At 45.1% G+C, this 19,441-nt stretch overlaps 1 protein-coding gene across 5 annotated transcripts in view; it reads right to left on the bottom strand.

Moving 5' to 3' along the window:
• The window catches only part of nlgn3a (neuroligin 3a), a gene marked incomplete at both ends in the record, with an annotated part of 91,377 nt that extends 75,249 nt beyond the window's left edge, over positions 1–16,128 (bottom strand). The window contains 3 exons of one of the 5 annotated variants that reach the window (XM_079167994.1): positions 6,003–6,062; positions 14,491–14,550; positions 15,657–16,128. In XM_079167994.1, the coding sequence (XP_079024120.1) occupies positions 6,003–6,062; positions 14,491–14,550; positions 15,657–16,128 (592 nt within the window). Of the gene's footprint in view, positions 1–5,990; positions 6,063–14,490; positions 14,551–15,652 lie in introns of all 5 variants that reach the window. The other 4 variants (XM_079167997.1, XM_079167995.1, XM_079167996.1 and 1 more) reach the window with 4 other exon arrangements.
• Positions 16,129–19,441: the final 3,313 nt, after the last annotated feature.

The following is a 19,441-nucleotide window of genomic DNA, read 5'->3' as shown; positions in this document are numbered from 1 at the left end:
GAGCGATACAAAACATCGGAGCTCCACTTGTTCTAATCTATTTATTGTCTTGATCTGATGTGGGCTGTGTGTCACACAGATGTAATATAGAGTTCCCACTGACTGTGATTTGTGTCAGAGAAAAACATACATGCAACCGATCCAAATTGGACTTAAAGTGAGCAATAATAATCTTTTCGAGGTACACCCACATGTGGGCAGCAGCACAGCATGATGTGGAGGTAATGAGGTGAGTAACTCTCCTTAACCAATCAGATCAGAGCTTTTGTCGGACGCCGCGGACGGCCTAATCTGGTGTAACAGGTGACTAAGTGGCTACCTCGAAAAAGCTGCTTCCTGATTCACTCACTTCTCCGAGGCAAACACATCATTACATCAACATAAGTATTCACAGCATCAAAATGCAGCACAGAGCTGTGTGCTAGGAGAGAAACAGTGATAGGTTCATTAATGCACACAGTAGTATATTTGCAGTAAAATCACATGCACGGCTTGAAGATAATAATAAATAAAGAAAAAAGACAAATAAACTCATGTTTTGGTGATGAACAAAGAAATCTGTGCGTGACAGAAATGCAGATGAAAGCGGATGTGCAATGAAGAGTGAGCTGAACGCAAACAAAATTCATATTAACACATCATTCTCTCTCACGTGTTTCGCTCAATCAGATCCACGCAGCATCTGCGATACAGTGGCATACACTCCCAGCACACGTCGTACCAACGGCGAATACTTGTATCACAGTGGAGGAAATAAATATCAAAGTCCTCAGTTCACTGCACCAGCTAGAAGGGTTGGGGACAGTCACACCTACAAATACATCACAGGGCATGAATTTTAACAGGACCTGAGGAGCACAACCTCTCACAGGTGCATCGCAGTGGCTCTGGACTGATTGGAGTGTCAGTGGGAGGCATAACTCAGGCCTGAGCTGAGCCTCTAAGTGTTGCTGCTGCAAGTGAAACCCACCAGGAGAGCTGGGGAACATTCGCTCCTTCCTCCTCTATCATATTTTGTATCCCCAATTGTACCTCCACCTTTTTTGTCCTTTGCCTCTCCCTCCATTGAAAAGAGTCGGTCATACATCTGACATTAAGCGCGCCCCCCTAGAAGCGGCCTTGACACTCCGGATCGGGACAGGAGGAAGGCGAGTGTGGAGATAAGTGTCGGTGGCATTCACTGTGTCAACACTTGGTGAAACATGGTGGCTGTCAGCAGCCATCAGTGAGGTCTGAGGTAGGAGGGAGGGGGGGGGGGGGGGGAGCGGGTGACAATGTCCTGATGTAGCAGGACATGACATGCACCCTACTGTAGTGGTGTTGTCAGGCCAAGCTTCACGCTTCACTCATGACAAGTCCATTACTGGCCACGTTCACATTTAAGAAGTGCATTCCGTTTTGCTCCTTGCAAAACAGGCGGTGTAATTACACCGAATTATACAGCAGCTTGTGCCGCTGCACAAGTCACTGGCAGTATTCTGAATGTCACCGAATGTCTGCTTAATATTCCCTTTATGTTGACTCAAATGAGCGAGCACTGTGTGGCCAGGCCTCGGAGGCTACAGTGAAGGAACACACAGGAAACACATTTTCTATTTTGGACCTGCAGAAGACAGTGGAAGAAGACCATGGAAACACAAATATGCTGTTGCATTGCTATTTTAAGCCAGCGGACTTTCAGAGCCTGCACATCCTCAGGACTGATGGGAGCACCTTATAGTTAGCGTATGTCAGACTCCGCAACGCTTGACATTTTTGAGAGCAACTGAGGTATGAAACGCGTAAATAAAGAAAATCTCAACGTGGCATTGGGTATATGAGAAGGAGACGTGTGTGTGTGTGTGTGTGTGTGTGAGGGTGTGCACGTCTGCTATGAATCTTGACATCGCTACAGTAAAAGTAATGGGAGGAATGACCTTTGTGTGAAGGTGACTTGCGGCTCCCTCGCTGGTGTGTTAAATATGATGTTGGCATCAGGGCAGACAGAGAGCAGTGTGTTTGAGGAAAGAGAGGCGGGGATAGACGTCGGCTGAGTAAAATAAAAGGAAAGACGCGGTGAGAAGCCTTTTAGGCTATGAGCCAAAGCCCCCTACAGCTGGCCAGGATCTAGATGAGAGGAGGGGGGCTGTAGAGGTGCTGTCATCTCTAAGACTCACAGACAGCTGTTTACTCCTTGAGTGAATGAAGACTAACCCTTTAGTCTTTCAGAGAAGCCTGCTGGCGCTGGCGCAAGCCACAAAAGCTGACGTTATACTGTGAAAGCCCACGGAAGGGTTGAGGACAGCACACCAATAAACCCATTACAGAAGTGCACACAACACCAGCCTCCGCAGACGTGCAGTGGCATTATACGGAAAGTGCCTCAGTGGGCTAATCTTCACTTCTGTTCACTTCTCTAGATTTTTCAAAAAGCAGCAGTTTCTACATGTTTTTGCCTTGCCAATTATTTCGTGCCACTGAAGAGTAAAGGACAAGCGGGAGAAAAAAAAAGAGAAATTGATGACAGCAACAGTCTTGGGTCTCCACCATCCTTTGAAATGGCTCAAATGATGCCCTTGTGGATCAGCCATTAGCAGCAATGCTTATCTTGGAAAGAAGCTGAGCAGCAGCATTCCAACTATCTCTGCATAAATGGGCTTCAAAGGGGCATGATTCCTCAACCCTGCCACATCACAGAGAATAGGCTAGTGGCAGAACGGAGAGAATGGTGAGTGAATTGCCCCCACTGTCGATTCACCAGTCTCCAGCCTGCCTGAGCTGAGCTGAGGGCTTTGCTGGATGGGGATCCAGTCAGGCCTGTGCAATGGAATTAATGGTAATACCCAGGCAGGTGGAGCTCAGCTCTGCTCCCTGGCACAGCAGCAACGGAGAGGTTCTCCAGGGGTGGGGGGTATGAATGTGTGTGTGTGTGTGTGTTGTCTATTCGGCGCCTGCGTCTAAAGCTTGGAAGCAAGCATTGTTTATGTGTGCGAGTGCGTGTGTGTGCGTGCGTGCTTCGCTGGTTTAAAGGATGCGGGTGTACACGCCCGAGTGTGCGTGCACGCTCACGCTGGGTGGAGGCATTCCTCCTGATTAGAGCTGGAGTCTCAAAGTGCCAAATGACAGACAGACATACACACACACATCTATTTTTCATCAGTGGGAGAGGGCCGAGGCTGCAGTGGTGCGAGACACTCTCGAGGTGGAGAAGGGACGGCTGCCTCTCTCTCTCTCTCTCTCTGCCTCACACTGGGCACAGTATACCTCGGCACCACTGCCATGTTCCACCTGGGAGATTTAGCTCCTACACAGCCTGACTCACTCTATTTACATGCCCACCTTTATCTAACGACAGCAGGTAGGTGATTGAAAGCTTGCGCTCCATTTTTTTTTTTTTTTTTTTTACAGTGCAATAACTGCCTCGGTCATGATTGTGGGCCGATGTAAATCACAGCAACTTGGCCCACGCGCTTGTGTTGCTGGAGGGAGTGTTGTGTAGAATTTGAATGCACTTTGGGGGTGGGGTGGGGGGGGGAGGGGGGGTTGACTATTGCTCAGACAGACAGGCGGACACACAAAGGGACAGACAGAAAGACACATGAAGAGACGATTAGACAGCACGGCTAAGGAGGACGTCCTCTGGGACAGCCAGCGGACAGAGTGAGATATACAGTATTAAAAAAAGAAAGGTAATTATATTCCCAGCTACAGTTAAGGATTTTATTGGCTGTTCCACTGCCTTTCATTGTAAATTTAAACATTACTATTCTGTTACATATGTTACTTACATTTCTTTGGCGTTGTGAGAAATCCTTTATTGTTCCAATAAAAGTTATTTGAATTTAAGAGGGTGTCTGGAGGGTTATAACAGGCAGGAGGGCGGCTCAAATATGGTGGAGGGAGGGAGGGAGGGAATTAGCCAAGGATAGACAGACTGCCAACTGAGACAGCATGGTAATGTTTGGATGAACAGACTGAGAGATGGAGGGGGTTAGACGGAGAAACGAGACAAGACAGCAGCTCTCTGGACAGAATGAGAATATGTGGATAAGAGGTGCATCAGCGAAAGAGTGAAAGAGCGAGGGGGGGGGGGGGGGGGGGAGTACTGCCTGGGCTCTGATTCGACTTGGCCTTTAACATTGAATACAAATGTTTGATTGTTATTGGTTAGGCGTGCAGTGCATTTACTGTAGACAAGGAGATTGCTATTACTCGCAATAATAGTACAGCCACTAGTGAGAGCGGTAGTGTGAAAGACAGCTTACAAGGACTTTGTGAGCTGTGAAGTCTTTTTCCTCACAGAGGTAACAGTCCTCTTTGGGGGGGGAATTAGGGGGGGGGGGGGGGGGGGTGCCACTGAACACCGACTGGGCCATGTCGCTTCAAAACCAACACGTTCACCAGAACAAGGAAAATCTTCTGGATCATGTTTAGGGATTGATGGCCAACTCTGTCACACATGCATTAGTTACAGCACTCTGGCAGAGACTGCTGGGACTGTATTGTGCTTCTACGGTGATGCTCTGTAAATAGCATTAGTTGCGCTCAGTAAAGAATAGACTTGTCACATTTTCAGTGAGGCTAGTCTTGCACAACAGCTTGGAGACCAAGCCACTGTGAGCGCATGCAAAAGACTTGCCAGACAAAGGGATCCACACTTGTCAGCAATTTTGAACGGACTTAGGGCTACACACACCAAAGCATGCGGGCTTGCTTGAGGGAAGAAAAACATACACGTGCGCGCGCAAGTGTACACAGAGTCAAGACAAAAACTGAAGGCAATTTGGCATCAGTTGCAACAGCTCAGCCCTGGGCTTGAATGAAGAAACACCTGTGTGTCAAAGTGGTGCCATGGCAACGCTTCCCGTGCTGTGATCAAGGCCAGCGAGAGGCTCTCTTTCTGAAAGAAGAGCCCACCGGCGACGAGGAAGGAGCTTCACTTCAAACCCTTACACATCTGGAAAGGAGCCTGGCCAGCCGGCCTCCAGTGGCTCTCAAACCGAACGCAGGACCCGCAGCACAGCCGGCATTGGGTGAGCCAACATTCACGAGTGAGAGGATATGGCAACTTGTGTGTGACGTGTCAGCTTTCCTGCCCAGTAGAAGGTCCATTATGCCCTAAATGCCCTACGATCCCTCACGGCTTCGGCTCCAGACACGCAATCTTGCTCACCGAATATACACACACGATGTGCAAAAATCCAATCTGTCCGTAACAAACAGAGTGCGCATCAATGGCTTTACCTTGATACCCGACATCAAGCTTGCATCACCTGCCCTACTGTGGCAAAGGAAGACAAGGGCGGGGCGATATCAAGGGGTTTGATTTAGATTCAGAGACTTAAGCCGTTTCTGTTGCAGCACAAGAATCGTCTCTCACTCTAATCTCGGCAGAGATCCACCCTGAGCCAGGAATATCCTAAGATAAATATGGAAAGTGAACAATGCGATTGCTGAGCAGCAACTTCCCATTTTCAACACCTCTCGCCTCTAATCCTCTCCAGCAGCACTCCTGAACTGCCGCTCCTCATCTAAATCTGCGGGCAGACCTGGTGAACAGCCTGATATTACACTGCCTGCTTCTCTTTCCCTCTGCCATTAGAAGCACAAAGACAGCTGCTGGCCTCACCTTAAGAGGGGGCTCTCACCTCTGCCTCTGCCCTCATTGTCACAGTTGCTCCAGTCACGATATGTGAGATATTAAAATGAGTCAATCTGGGCTTCGATATCCCGACAGCTACTGGGATCCCATCTGACTCCCAAGCCAAACGTTCTGCTCGTTGATAGAATGTTGATGCTTCGACACAGGAGACTTCACATTCACTCACACAGTCAAACATTTGATCAAAGACGACACTGTTCTACAGATTGCAATGTGACCGGAGTGCTTGATGACCGCATTTGCAATTAGAAACAAAAATAAATCAAACAAAAACCATAAATGATCAGAAAACGGTGACATTTTTTTAGAAACAAAATAAAAAAAGAAATCATGCACCATCTTTGTTCACCATGGAAAATACCTTCATCTTCATCACCGTCGTTATCCGATAAATCCTCGCCCTGTTTTTTTGCATGGGCCCCTGTTATTGAAGCAGGGAGAGACATAGAGAGGCACAGGGACATTCAAAATAGCACGTTTGGCAACACACTCAGGGAAAAGAGGCAATTCAATATAAATCAGTGTTTGAGACCACATGTGAGTGACATACAATGTTAATTCAAATACACATTTCCCATTAGAAAAGGCAGTAGACATGTCGTGGGCAATTCCTGTTAACACTTTCAGCACAAACAAAAAGAGAAAAATAGAAAATGTTTTAATAATATATACAGATTAAAAAAAAGACTACACTGACTACAAATCCGTTATCACAATACACAAATCAAAACATAGAGAAGGTAACCTAGACATACCATAGCATATTTGGAGCAGAGTCATACACCACTGGCAGTTTCAGAAACATTTTTTATTTTTTAAGATTTATCCGGAAAGTGTTGGGGAACACTACTAGCTTAAAAGCTTTTCTGAAATAATGAATAACTGACTTTTTGAGCAGGGTTTTGATGTGTTCAAATAATATTGAACTGACCTTCTATTCTCTTTGGAATGTGCACCTATCATACATTTCTAGGCAAAGAAAATGAAAATGTGTTGATTGGCAAGTTAAAGAATCTAAAAATCAGGATGCAGGCAACAGAGTTTTTAAATGTGCAGGATCGCAACTTCCCCAGAGGTGGTAGAGATTTAAATAAATCATAAGACTGCGTGTATTATGTATACTCAGTGATGTGTGCAGTCACTTCAGCTCGTCTCGTTGCCCAAAACAGTAGGTAATAGGCTGTTGTCCTTGTGCTACATGTTAGTATGAAAATCTAGAACCCTAGGGTGCACGCACACCATGTACAAATACAGTGAACAAGTGACCGACTGCTCACACAGTGCTATTCTAAACTGGTTGGTCTGATATCCATGTGTAATCATTGTTAATGCCCACTAGCAGCAAGGCCTAAGGATCTCAACGCTGGCTAGTCAGTTGGTTGAACCCATCAGTCTATGTATTCAACAATTGATCATCTTCTGACAAGAATTTTAAGAAATATGGTATTTCTGGAGAATTATTCAGTTTCGGTGGTACCCTGGCCTTTCATCTAGCACCACTGTCAGTTCAGATTTTCCTCCTGAGCAATTCTTGACACAGTAAATCCTAATATTTTTGTGACCTTGGACTTTTTCCTCTGGTGCAATCACCAGCCCACTACGAATACAAATTAATATCAAAATCTAATGGAATGACTGTCAGCGGATTTACTGAAGCATTCATGATTTCCGTGAGATGTCTAGCGTTTCCCAAAGTGCTGAAACAAACACAACCTCATCTCACATCATGTGGCTGTTGATTAAGCCGTCATCTACGGACTAAATTGATAACAGGACATGATACATCGGGGATATTCATGGTCCCTAGGAGATGATGCACAAACAGGGCAGTGTGGGGAAATAATTTTGGCAAAGCGACCAATTCTGCATTGCAAGTCCCATGATGCGCTCAGGCCCGGAGACTCTTTGAATGATCACGATGTCAAATTTACTTTAATTCCTTAAAAGTCTTTAAAACACTATTTCATTCATGTCGGCAAGCCAACCTGGCATAGGCACCAGTTAAACAGCTTTTATTTGAATGAATGCGCCTCTCTGTTTGAACACCTCATCCATTGTTAATTGAAAGATGCAATATATTGCATTATGTAACAGGCTGAGTGTCATGACATTTACTGAGTAAATTGAAGCTCTTTAAGTGGAGAGGCCTGAATCTGTTGACTCCACAGTCTGTGCGGTGACCTTGTTCAGTCTAATAAATGGGCATGATGAATAATGCAGTCTCTATGGGCAGCTATACGAGCTTCAGATAGACCAACACAATCACATGACTACGACGACTTCAAGCTACTACTTTGGCTGAAAGAGATTATTGGACATAACGTTGCAACAGCAAGTGGTGAAAGATGTTGTGGAAGCTTGCCAGGTGTGAAAAGTTGATGTTATTCTAGCGGACTGGCTTTTACAACTCTGGACTTTTTAATCTTTCGTCAGAGAACGAGCAGAAATATGGCGTCCACGTTACAAAGGGATATAGAAGGAATGTACGCTTGCAGGTATTTAATGGGCCGACGCAGCGCCTTTACGAATAACGCTGCAGCAAAAAAAGAGCCAGCGTTTACGACTGAAGCCCTCTGCATTTGGCACCACTGCCAACACGGTGATGTCATTGAAGTGATAAGGCGGCGGCGTTGTTTCACGAGGTGTCAGTCTAAAAATGGCCACAGTCTCAGAGTTTGGCAGGTATAGCGCTTTAAAGCCGGACACATTTCAGAGCAGCAACAGGTCAGACAAGTGGAGGGAGTGACTGCTATTAAAGGCAGAACCAGCTGGATTTTTCCTAAAAAGCAATGTATCGACTCGTACAAAAATAATCCCTCTCATTCATCACTTATGAAGTGTGTGGCGGCGTCTGTATCTGCAGGGACCGTGCCCTCTGCCTGTACTTTCTTATTGTGCTCTGTTTAGGTCGTTTCTGGGCATCAACCTCTATAAAAATGTAGCGACCTCGTGCCAGATTGTAAACAGCGCACGGCAGACACAGCGCCGAAAACAAATGAACAAATATAGCAAGGCAAAGCGCCAAGCGGGGGGAAAAAAAGGCTTGTTCCACAAAAAAAGAATGACTCTGGGGTCAGCTGCAGGCGACAAATCCTACTCATTCTGCCTAAAAGCGATCAGGTGTCATGTCTCTCTCATGTGGGCTTCAAGGGAACCTCCAAAAAAATGGTTTAGCAGAATAACAGCCAGCACCCTAACATAGATGCCTCACCTGCTGAACCAGGCTTCTATATGGCTTGTTAGTGATCACGGTTATTCTAGCGTCCACTGTGCCGTTGACGCGGCAGAACAGTGGTGGTATCGAGCGCTTCAGACAGGCATAGATTGGATGGCAGGTGTCGACAGAGGAGCTCCGTCACTTTGAATCTTGTTGTCTGTGAGCCCGTGTGTGTCAAATGCTGGATCTATAATAGGAGCTTCTAACGTTAACACCCTCAGTGACTTAGCAAAAAAGCCTATATTTGACCTTGACTCTTTTAAAGTGATGCCACAGTAAAAGACTGACATTAAAATCAAACTACAATGAATTGACAAGTTTCTTCGCATAGCGGGCCTCCAGGAGTTGACATGTGCATCTCTTCAAAACAGGCGTCATCTAGAATAACGGCTTTTATTCGTGTTCCTTGACAAGCAAAATAGAAACCTGTTGCATTTATCAAACCAGGTTCAAAGAAACCGCGTTTGATGGGCTTACTTGTTACATAAAGGCTGCTGAAATTTAACATTTCAGCAGGAGATATAATTCCAAACAAAAGACACAAGTGTTTGGCTGTAGAGTTTTACATTAATAAACCAAAGCATGCAGCCACACACACGTGAAGATATAGAGTGCAGTGAGACCCTAGACACTTCCTTGAATGAATCCAGAATTCACTCAATACATCGTGGAGGGGCTGAATGTTAACTGCCTTTCCTTTGCTGGAAAAAGGTTCGCTGACAATAGATGGGCCTTAGAGTTAAATATCAGAAAGGTCAGAATGTGGAAAGGGACTTAGTGAAATGTGAAATGTTGCAGCCTTGACAATTTAGAGCAGTTATATTCGGTCTCCAATCCTCAGGTGGCCATCTTTCTCTTTCAGAGTGGCCGGATTCGTCTCTCTTCCTGTCTCCCTGCTCTCCGTGTCTCCCTCCCTCTCTGTGTCTGTCTCCATCTCTCTCAATCCGTCTCCCAGTGTAGAGGTTAGGGAACAGCTTGGGAGGGACACATAAGAGAGAATGATGGAGAATGCAGCTAAAAGGTTAAGGAGGCTGTAATCCTGCAGTAAAGGACAGCCAAAACTCACACTGCGCTTCAGCTGTTCCCAAAATGCAAAAAACAAAACAAATAGAAAGCCGCCAAGTTGTTCCTGTCTACAGCTCCATAATGGAAAGAGACATGTTTAACAGAGACCACAGGCTTCTGAGTACGGTGGCAGTCGAACACACTGGGGCCTCTTACCTCTGTTCTAGGTCCCTAATGAACCATTTATTCCCCATATTAGGGAAAAAAGACTACGCTGCACAAATATCTTACAGAAACAATCAAGACTCACCAGGCTTTCGGCTTCTTAATCTTCTGTAAGACAAAACAGTCATTTAAGTATCTGCTGCACCACGGTTGAATACTGTACGCATCATTACGCATTTCCGATGCATTCGACGCCGTTGAAAGCCAGAACAATGCAGGTATGTAGCTTTCAACACCCCCAGGAAAGGCAAAACACAGCCAAAGGCAGTGAAGAAGAATACTGTTAGCAAGCAAACATGGATATAAATTTAAAATATGAAAGGAATTCGGCAAACAAATGCTCTCGAAGAACGTGTTGAACCTTGGGGATGCAACAATGCGTTTTGGTGAGAAATACTAAATCCAGGCCAAATGTCAAAAATCCCAAAGATACCAAATATAGTAGTCTGAATTGCAAGAGGATTTGTATCAATTTTATGAGGATTTGTATAAAATTGTATACATACAATTTTATGGCTGCACCATAAAATGTCAGATTTGTTAGGTCAGGAGAAAATTAAATTAAATGGAAATTAGGAATCAAGAACCTGGCTCTAAGCTAACAGAGATACCAGAATCAACAAATAAATTGTGTTTTCAATTTAACAGGGCTTTAAGACCCCACAGGCTGTGTCCTCTATTCCTTTTTACTTTGGGATAAACAAGAGAGATATTGAGCCTTGGATTGACTGGGGGAAGCTGGACAGCACAGCGGCATGAGGCTTCTGAATAGGGACTTCCTGCTTGGGTCGCGTCTTGCATCTCAAGTTAGAGGGACTGGATCTGCCACTGGCTGGTCACAGCCCTCACTCGCTGGGGTCACAAACAGTCCCAGATAGATGATCACAGGAGATCGTGGAAGTCATTTTCGGTCAAACAAAAGCAGACATCTGCTCTGTTTTCAAATCACACAAGCCAATATTTGTTCTCGTCTTCTTGGAAAGTTTTTTGCGCTGTCTGCTTGGCGTACAGATTTCGTCGGCAGCACTCGGGGGGTGGTGGGGGGGGAGAGGCAGCCCCTCCTTCCTTGAGTCGGCCAACCGACGGGATTACCATGGTGTGTTACTGACTGCCATGGCCCAGACGCGGTCTCACCAGGATCGGGGGCTCTGTCTTTCACAGCTCTCGAGCATCTGGAGGTCATCTGTTAAGATGGAAAAATGTCCAGCGTTTCTGCTCTGGGATACTTAATCTACAGGTTTGGCAACTGATGGGGCTGTTCAGTGCTGGCACCGGGCTGCGTAACACATGGCAGCCTGCTGCCTGTGAGGGCTGCATAAGAATGATATTTGAGTGGTCCAAATCAAGCCAAAATGTACAACAGATTTGGTTGCACTTATCTCAAATAGGCTCATGATGAGGGATGATTTTAGGAGTCAGGAAGTGTGATCTCAGAGTGTCTCTCGGAGGCTGTGTTATTCAGAGAGACCAGGTTGAAGGACTCTTAGGGCATTTTCTACAAGAGGGTTATGGGCGGCGAAAGAGACATGCTGTAAAAAAGCCCGTAGAAAATAATTTCCGCGTTGCATAAACAGGCGGCGTGCAGCACAGTAAGTGCACCTTAATCACCGGATCCTCAGTGAGGATCTCATCTAAAGCACGGGAATTTACAGGTGCCTTTTAAAGTCTGCCTATCAACCGAACAACGTAAACCTTTTTTTGAAGATAAAGATTGACCTCATCAAGGTGCGTCCTTGCAAAATTGACCCGTCTCGAGCAAATCCAGCACTCTGAAGGCTGAATAGTGCTTAGCAGTGTCCCCCGCACATCATTACCCCTCTCTTCACTCCATTCACTCCGACTCAGAGAAGAGAAAATGACCGAGTGATAAAACCAAGGCTCCAATGCCTGCTGCTGCTGCTCTGCGCGCACACTATAAGGCCACTTCACAGGGAGCAGTGGGCTACGGTGCTGATCTCGCAAATTAAGACTACCTGTGAGGACATCTTGGACACACGGTGCTGCACCAGTCGAGCAGAGGGAAGGGACGGCCGTTCTCTTAAATTGCATTTTAGTCAGTGCAAACAATAATCTGTTTCCTGAACAAAGAGCAATGCTCTGTTGATTTTGGACAAGCAAAACCCCTCGCTCTGAATACCAACCAACCATACTGAAAATAGTTACATCGACTATAATTTTGTCTTGAACCTTCCATTATTTTCTCAATGAGCGTGTCTTTGATCTTTTGTCCGGGCACTACTACGGGCGGTTTAAGAGCTTTCCCCCTGTTTAATGGAGGAAAATGATCCACATCTTTGATATCGGCAAATTAAGTGGCTTCACAATGCCAAAAGGATGGTAATAGCACAGGATCTCTAAGGCCCATTTTCTTAATAATTTTCAATCTCTAAGTAAGATGAGAATTATTTCTTCAAAACCAAATTCGACATATATATAGTTACCACTACTCTTCCAGATTTACAGGCTCTACACCGTACAACTCATGGCATACGGGCTCCTTGTCTCATAAAACAGAAGAATCACGTGTGCATTTTACAAGGTTCGTGGGTGACGTACAATATCTCTCTCACTTGACAAGCATCAGCAGTGTAACAAAGGTGCTTCACACGAGGTGAGGGGGCCGTTTACTCCGCTCCTGTCACAACTGCATACTGTTGCTTGGCAACAATTACACAACCGTTTCATCAATAGTCAAATGCCCTTCTCCAGAGGAAGCACGTTCATTGATATACAGAGAGGCGTTATTAGTACTGAATATGCAGAGTGTGTGTATGACTCTACTGCCGTGTACAGGTCTCTAGTGAAAACATTGCAAAACTTTATACACAAAACATAAACCTCTAATTTTATGACCAATTTCTGATTGAACTAATAAAATCACAATATTTAATAAGAGAAGTTATTCCCGATTCAGGCTGAATTTGTCAAAGAAGAATTTAACTTTCTTTTTTGGAAACATTTAACCCAATCAAAGTATAAGGCAGTGCTTGCTTTGCCTAAGAAGGATAAATTATGCTTCATTTGCACTGCTAATTCAACATAAGCCACGATTAGTAGAAGCACTTTAAAAAAAACGGTGCAATTGAAATGAAAAAAAAGAGTTTCCAGCAACCTTTGTGTTTAAAGCGACAGAGGAACCATGCAACAATCATCTTTCTGCACAAAAATGTGTCACAAAACCAACATGTAAAACTTATGATAAACCGTTTTTCTCATTACCAAACATGGGGGAGATAATTGAAAAATTCCAAGTGGAAGGGGAATATTAAAGAGATATTTCTGTGTATATTCCACAACTGGGACTAATTCGGAAGCAGATGTGCCTGGAGGGCCAGTCTTTCTCTCACAAAATTGGTTTACCAAAGCAGAATGTATGAGTGCACAGAGTGAGGCCAATAGCTGCCTCTTGCCTCCATGGAAATCAACAGCAGCGGTCTCGCCGCTGAAACAAGAGCTGTACTGTGGAGCGAGATATGCTCCCTGTCTTAAGGCTACTCGTATGGTCCTCTATTGCCTGCAGGCAGGCTGAGAGAATTAGCCTTCTGTTATTCCCAACAGTGAGATTTTAGCTGCTGCTAATGAAATTGGACTGCGTTTTGACGTGGCTGTGAGCATTTGCCACATGGATAGATGAAAGCTGTCATGCCAATAAAATACCCCACACCAGCCCCTATTTGAACAATAGTGAATCATAAATTCAAGAGAGAGAGAGAGAGGTGGCCCTCCACTTTTTAGTGTAAATTTAATTAACGGCTGAGGCTCCGACGCTTTCAGGTGTCACGTTTGACAAATACTTCCAATAAGCTGGTGTCTTAAGTGCTGTCAGAGCCGTCTGAAACATGACTAAAGTTCTTTGCATACCGAGTCAGATTTTATCTTCTGGTGTTTCAAAGCAGCACTCATGCCTCTGATTTAATCAACAGTTGTATTTGAATTCAAGAGGATTACACTTTAAAACATGAACAAGCCATACAATCACGTAAAGAAAACAAATAAAATAGGTGTTATTCTTAGACATCACGATCTATTGCTTGACAACGCGTCATTATTTATTTAGAGACCTGCATTGACGCTCCTTGACACACACTCATAGCAACACCACACTTCAGCATGCGCGCGCGCACACACACACACACACACACACACACACACACACACATGTGCAACACAACCGCTCGCTCATCTCTCACACTCGTGTCAAGGTTGAGCTGAGTCACAAGTCCCACGTTCATCCCAATTAGCACTTTGATTTGGGAGTTGACAGGTGGTGATATTGGCGGCTTTGGAAGGATGCACCCATCACTCTCCTCTCTCTTTCACTCTCTCAATTCCTCTCTTTCGTTCCGTGTTGGCTTTCTCTTTGTCTCTTTTTCATTTTTTTTTTTTTTTTTTTTTTACATACCTCCTTTTCTACACATTTTCTTGTTGGGTTTCCTGGCACATTCCTTGGATATTCTTTTGACTGTAAAATGAATGGAAAAACTACAAAATAACAGAGAGCTCTGGAAAAGATCCCATGTGACATGCAACAACTCAGACTGAGTCAGACCCCCCCCCCACCCCCCCTCCCCCCTCTTCACCCTCCTCCCCCCAACCTCCCAGTCATCATCAACAACAAGAACAACAACAGAGGACCTGTTGAGAAAGTAACTGGGGTGTTGCTGCAGAAATATTCCAAAATGGTGGAATGAATTTGCTGCATCCTGGGACACAGGAAGCCCATATTCACATGCACTTCTATTTAAGACCCATTACAGCCACACAGTAGGCAGAGAGGCTACATTTCCAACGTTTTTGCAGTTCGCATTGTAATCTGATAAGTGAGAGTGTTATTTGACATTGCCCATTTGATTCTCAGAGCACTTAACATTTCAAGCCTTTTTTTTTTTCTGTGTGGGTCTCCTTCAAGTGGTGAAATAATGGTGGCCATTTAAAAGAGTCGACATAAAGACATTTGAAACTTGTGAGACTTTTAGTCACAGTGGAGCCCAATCTATTGTTTGCCTTTTGCACAAAACCTGCTCTGGCTTTTAGCTTTGTGCAAGGACAAACCGGATGAAGCAAGGAGAGTAAAGGGTCTTACATAGGTCAGGCTGATGCCACAGGCCTCTCGTGTACCAGACAGAATATTTCACCAACCCTACAGCAGTAGATCATTCACTTATGAGGCAGGCTACTAATCGCTAATGGCTAATATCCCCAGAACAGTCAAGACAGTGAGGGTAGGAAGGTGCACCAAGTATTTCCAATCTGCTCTTTGTATGATTAGATTTCTTTTGTTTTTTTGGGGGTCATATTAATAAGTCATTTAGTCATCAAAAGAGGAACCTCTAACAGTGGCATGGAAAGGGAGAGTTGATGAAAAGACTAAATGAAGGATCAAGTCAAGATGGGGAGGTTGAGATGATGGACACAGACACGGCATGCGCCACACAACAGGTCATGCTCCGCGCAAAAAATACAGCGGTGACACAAAATTTAAGAAGAAAGACAGAGCGAGAAGGAGGCAAGAGACAAGAATAGTAGGAGGAGAGGTTTGGTTTCATCCTGTTTACTCGACGCACTCACCATCCTCAGTTGGAACATAGATGTTTAGATAAAGACAATCCTCGTGTTGATCCTGTATGTACGTAGTAACTATATCCAGGTTGAAGGAGAACCATATAGGCATCATGATCTCTGGCACCGCGTTGTGAATATTTTGGGGGCAGACGGGGGCAAAGTGAGTGGCGTTCTTGATCCCTGACCAGGAGGAAGGAGGCTCCGGGGGCAAAAAGCGTTTTTCTCCCACTGGGGAGGCGGCGTACGGAACCCCGAGATACTGGTCCACCGGCCCAAGAATCTCACTGGGCAGGGGCACCCTCACCCCTCGGAGTTTGCCATACTGCGTGTTCACAGTGGGGTGGTAGTTCTCACCTCTCACGGCCGGAAAGCACCAACAAAAACTCAACACCCACAAGGACACGCTGAAACCGGTGCAGCCGCCGGCACCGAGCCAGCTCTGCGAGGGGAGACGACCTCTCCTTGGAGAGAACCACATGGTCCTTGAGAGCGAGTGCGACTGTAAACCCCCCCCCCCCCCCCCCCCTTCCTCAGCGAAAAAAAACCTTCCCGCTCAGCCCTGCAGTCCAGCCACCTGAGGGACAGTCATCAGCTGGGAATACTGGAGCCCGCCGGCTTGCAGACGAGGAGAAAGCAGTCACGGGTTACGCGGCGAGTTCCTGATTCACCGCCCTCTCGCCGCTCGTCAGATCTTCTATCCCGTGCTGCAAGAGAAGAGGACAGGAAAATTAATGACATTTCCCTGACAGCCCACCGGTTTTGCAGCTACAATTTTTAGTCAGTCATTTTTATTGACTTGTGGAGTTCTTCTCTGGTAGGACATTAAACAGCTCACATAAACATGACAGAGCTCTCGGTGCTCTCATCAATCCACGTAATCAAGAAGCTCCCTTTGACTTGGATATTGCAATTAACTGCCTGGCAACTTGTCAAGATGTTCCTAATAATGCTGATAGGACAAGTGGCATGTGAAAGGCATCAACTGACAGTAGGTACTTATTCTTCAAAGGCCAACGTTTACGGTAATAGTTAAAGAATAGGTTAACAGTTTTTCTTCTGTCATAAAACAAACGTCAGACGCAAAGTGTGAACACTAAAACAGGTTAGCTGTGATATTGACCCATTAAAAGATCCCACTCGTGCCTCTAGATCACGCGACAACAAATTAAGCCCAGATTTTCCACTCGCCGACAGCTTTTTGAGGCTCCCGGTTAAAAGCCCCAGATGAAAGCCAAATCTGCATCGGCTTGTCGCTCGCACGTCGGCGATTCGAGTGCTATGTGTGAACTGTTCAAAGGTGCGAGCCGAGAGTGTCGCCGGTGCATCGCAGACACAATCCAGATATCTTCACACGCTGAGTACCGGGACCTGTCGTGGGAGCTGCAGCCAATGAGAGCACGAGACACGGGTCGAGGGGGAATCCTGGCGAAGGGGTTGCCCGTAACAGTAGGAACTTCACTGCATGAGTTGCATTTGCAATCCGGACCAAAGTTGCACATACGCGTGTTGGATGTCTTCATAACACACAGCACAGTGACTGATCTACGTAGGGTAAATAGTAAAGACATGTGCTGAAGACGACATCATCAACAGCGACTACACTACCCTCATGTCACTTCTCATGCGTGTCTTTGTGATAAAAACATAGTTTTGGAGGCCAGACATACTCATTGGGGATTCTTCCTAGAGAAAGATCTTGTCGTGTGTGACCTTCCGTCGCCGGTCAGTCGTGTAGTGTGACAACCCCACGACGACTTAAAGACTCCCGATTACAAGACAGCGCGTGTAGTGTGAACAGTACAGCGACCTCACGACTTTGAGAGTCGTGTAGTGTGAACTTGGCTTAACATGCTTCCAATGAAAATGATGGAGGCCAGTGAGAAAGATATATCTAAAAGGTTTATGAGAATTCTGCAGTCTGAATGAGACAAATCAAGTGGGCATCGTCCAAAGTTACAGCCTTTTCCGTTTCACTTTTAACAGACAACTTTTCCTGTTGAGCTGCAGTGAGAGAACAGTAACAAAGAGAGAAGGGTTTTATAGTAAAAAGACGCCCACTTGATTCGACTAACTCAGAGTGCTACAGCCTCATCATAACCGCAGAAGCACTTTAGAATGTATATTTGCAGAGAGATAGGACTGTGGATTTTGTCCGCCATCACTTCCATTGAAAACACGTGAGGAATGAATATTAAGCCAGTATGAACGGATGCTTTACGATTATCTACATTTACAGGAAAGGCACTGCTAAAACCCATCAGCTGGAGTCAAACACAAGCACATCATAACATGATAAAAAAAAAAAAAGGAATGCCCAGTTTAATGCCATGCAGCATTTCCCTTTGGTTATAGATATGAACAGGGCAGAGTTTAAATGTCATCTCCCTTCTTGCTCCTACAACAGATCTCTTTTTGGGATGAACAGGAGACGGGAGGATGTAGCTTCAGGCGGCACAGGTTCCTCCAGCGGCAGCGCTGTAAATGTTAATCAACAGTCCCAGGGTGAACCTGTGGTGCCAGTGACAACACCTTCCCACACTGCCTGATCAATTTTCAATTTCTGTGGCTTAGTGTCCCTCTCAGCCTTGTGCGCCTACTGCAGTATTCGCTCTAATAACAATGGAGAAGAAAAGCCAGCATTTAGAGGAGGATATTGCATTCCAAAATGACTGTGTAAATGATTTATAATATATCAGCAGCCGTCGGAGGGCCAGTAACCACTGATAGAAAGTAATCCCGACATTCCTGGAGGTGCCGTTATTGCCATGCAGCTTTCCCATTTGCAGCAGACGTTGATCAACAGAAAGCCTGGTGGAAGTTGTACATGTAAGCCCTCACATACAGTACATATTGTAAATACTGCGGATGTGCTCACCTTCCCTGATACTTGTGCAAATGAAATGTGTGTGGTGGACTATTCCCCAGAGACTCGGCACACCGAGCACCTGCGAAGTCATAATACATGAAAAGCCATCCATATCCAATCCAGGGACTAAAAGGCATGCATTGCTGGGGGCTGGCAAAGGCTTCGAAATGCAGAAAAGTCACATTGACAAAGTCCCTTCCGCGCTCACGAGGCTCTCTCTAGCAGGAGCGGAAAACCTAGCAGACTTTACTGCCATATCCCCAACTTCAAATGCTATATGAAGTATATTGTTAAAAGATAAATATATATTTGTTAAAGACATATCGCATCGACCACTGCCATATACCACAGCCTTTACAGCCTTTGCTAGAGAGAAATGCTTGAACCGAGACGGACCTTTATAAGAAAACACACCGACAAACACCACAAAACACAACCAGTAATATATGAACCATATAATGCACTCTGTTGCCAGCTTATTGGCTACTTCTAACTAATTCTGTTTAATACAACAGTCCTGCCATAAATCCCACCTTCATGAAGGTTATACAGTATAATGTAAAGCTTTTGTTGAAACCGTTTCAGAGAGAAGTGTTGATTAAACTTTATGGTCATTTTTGAAGCTGCAGTTTGTTGTGCTGTTGAATTATATTGCCTCATACTGAGAGGGTTTGCTAATAGTTTGTCCCTCCACTTACATCCACTCCATTTCTATCAAAGACCTATGTATATCAGTGACTAAATATTGGCAACACCATCCAGTATAATGCAATACAATTCAACAGAGCCACACACTACAGTACAACATGATCTTTAAGCTGGTTCTGGAAGTAAAAGTCCCGTTCATTTTTCTCATAGACAGCATGACGTTCTCCAGTTAAAACCATTATTAAAAGAGCTTAAGAACGTATCTGGTTCTTTGATA

Source organism: Pholis gunnellus, assembly GCF_910591455.1.
Source record: "Pholis gunnellus genome assembly, chromosome: 10".
Taxonomy (NCBI): Eukaryota; Metazoa; Chordata; class Actinopteri; order Perciformes; family Pholidae; genus Pholis; species Pholis gunnellus.
This window is presented reverse-complemented; position numbering and strand designations above follow the sequence as displayed.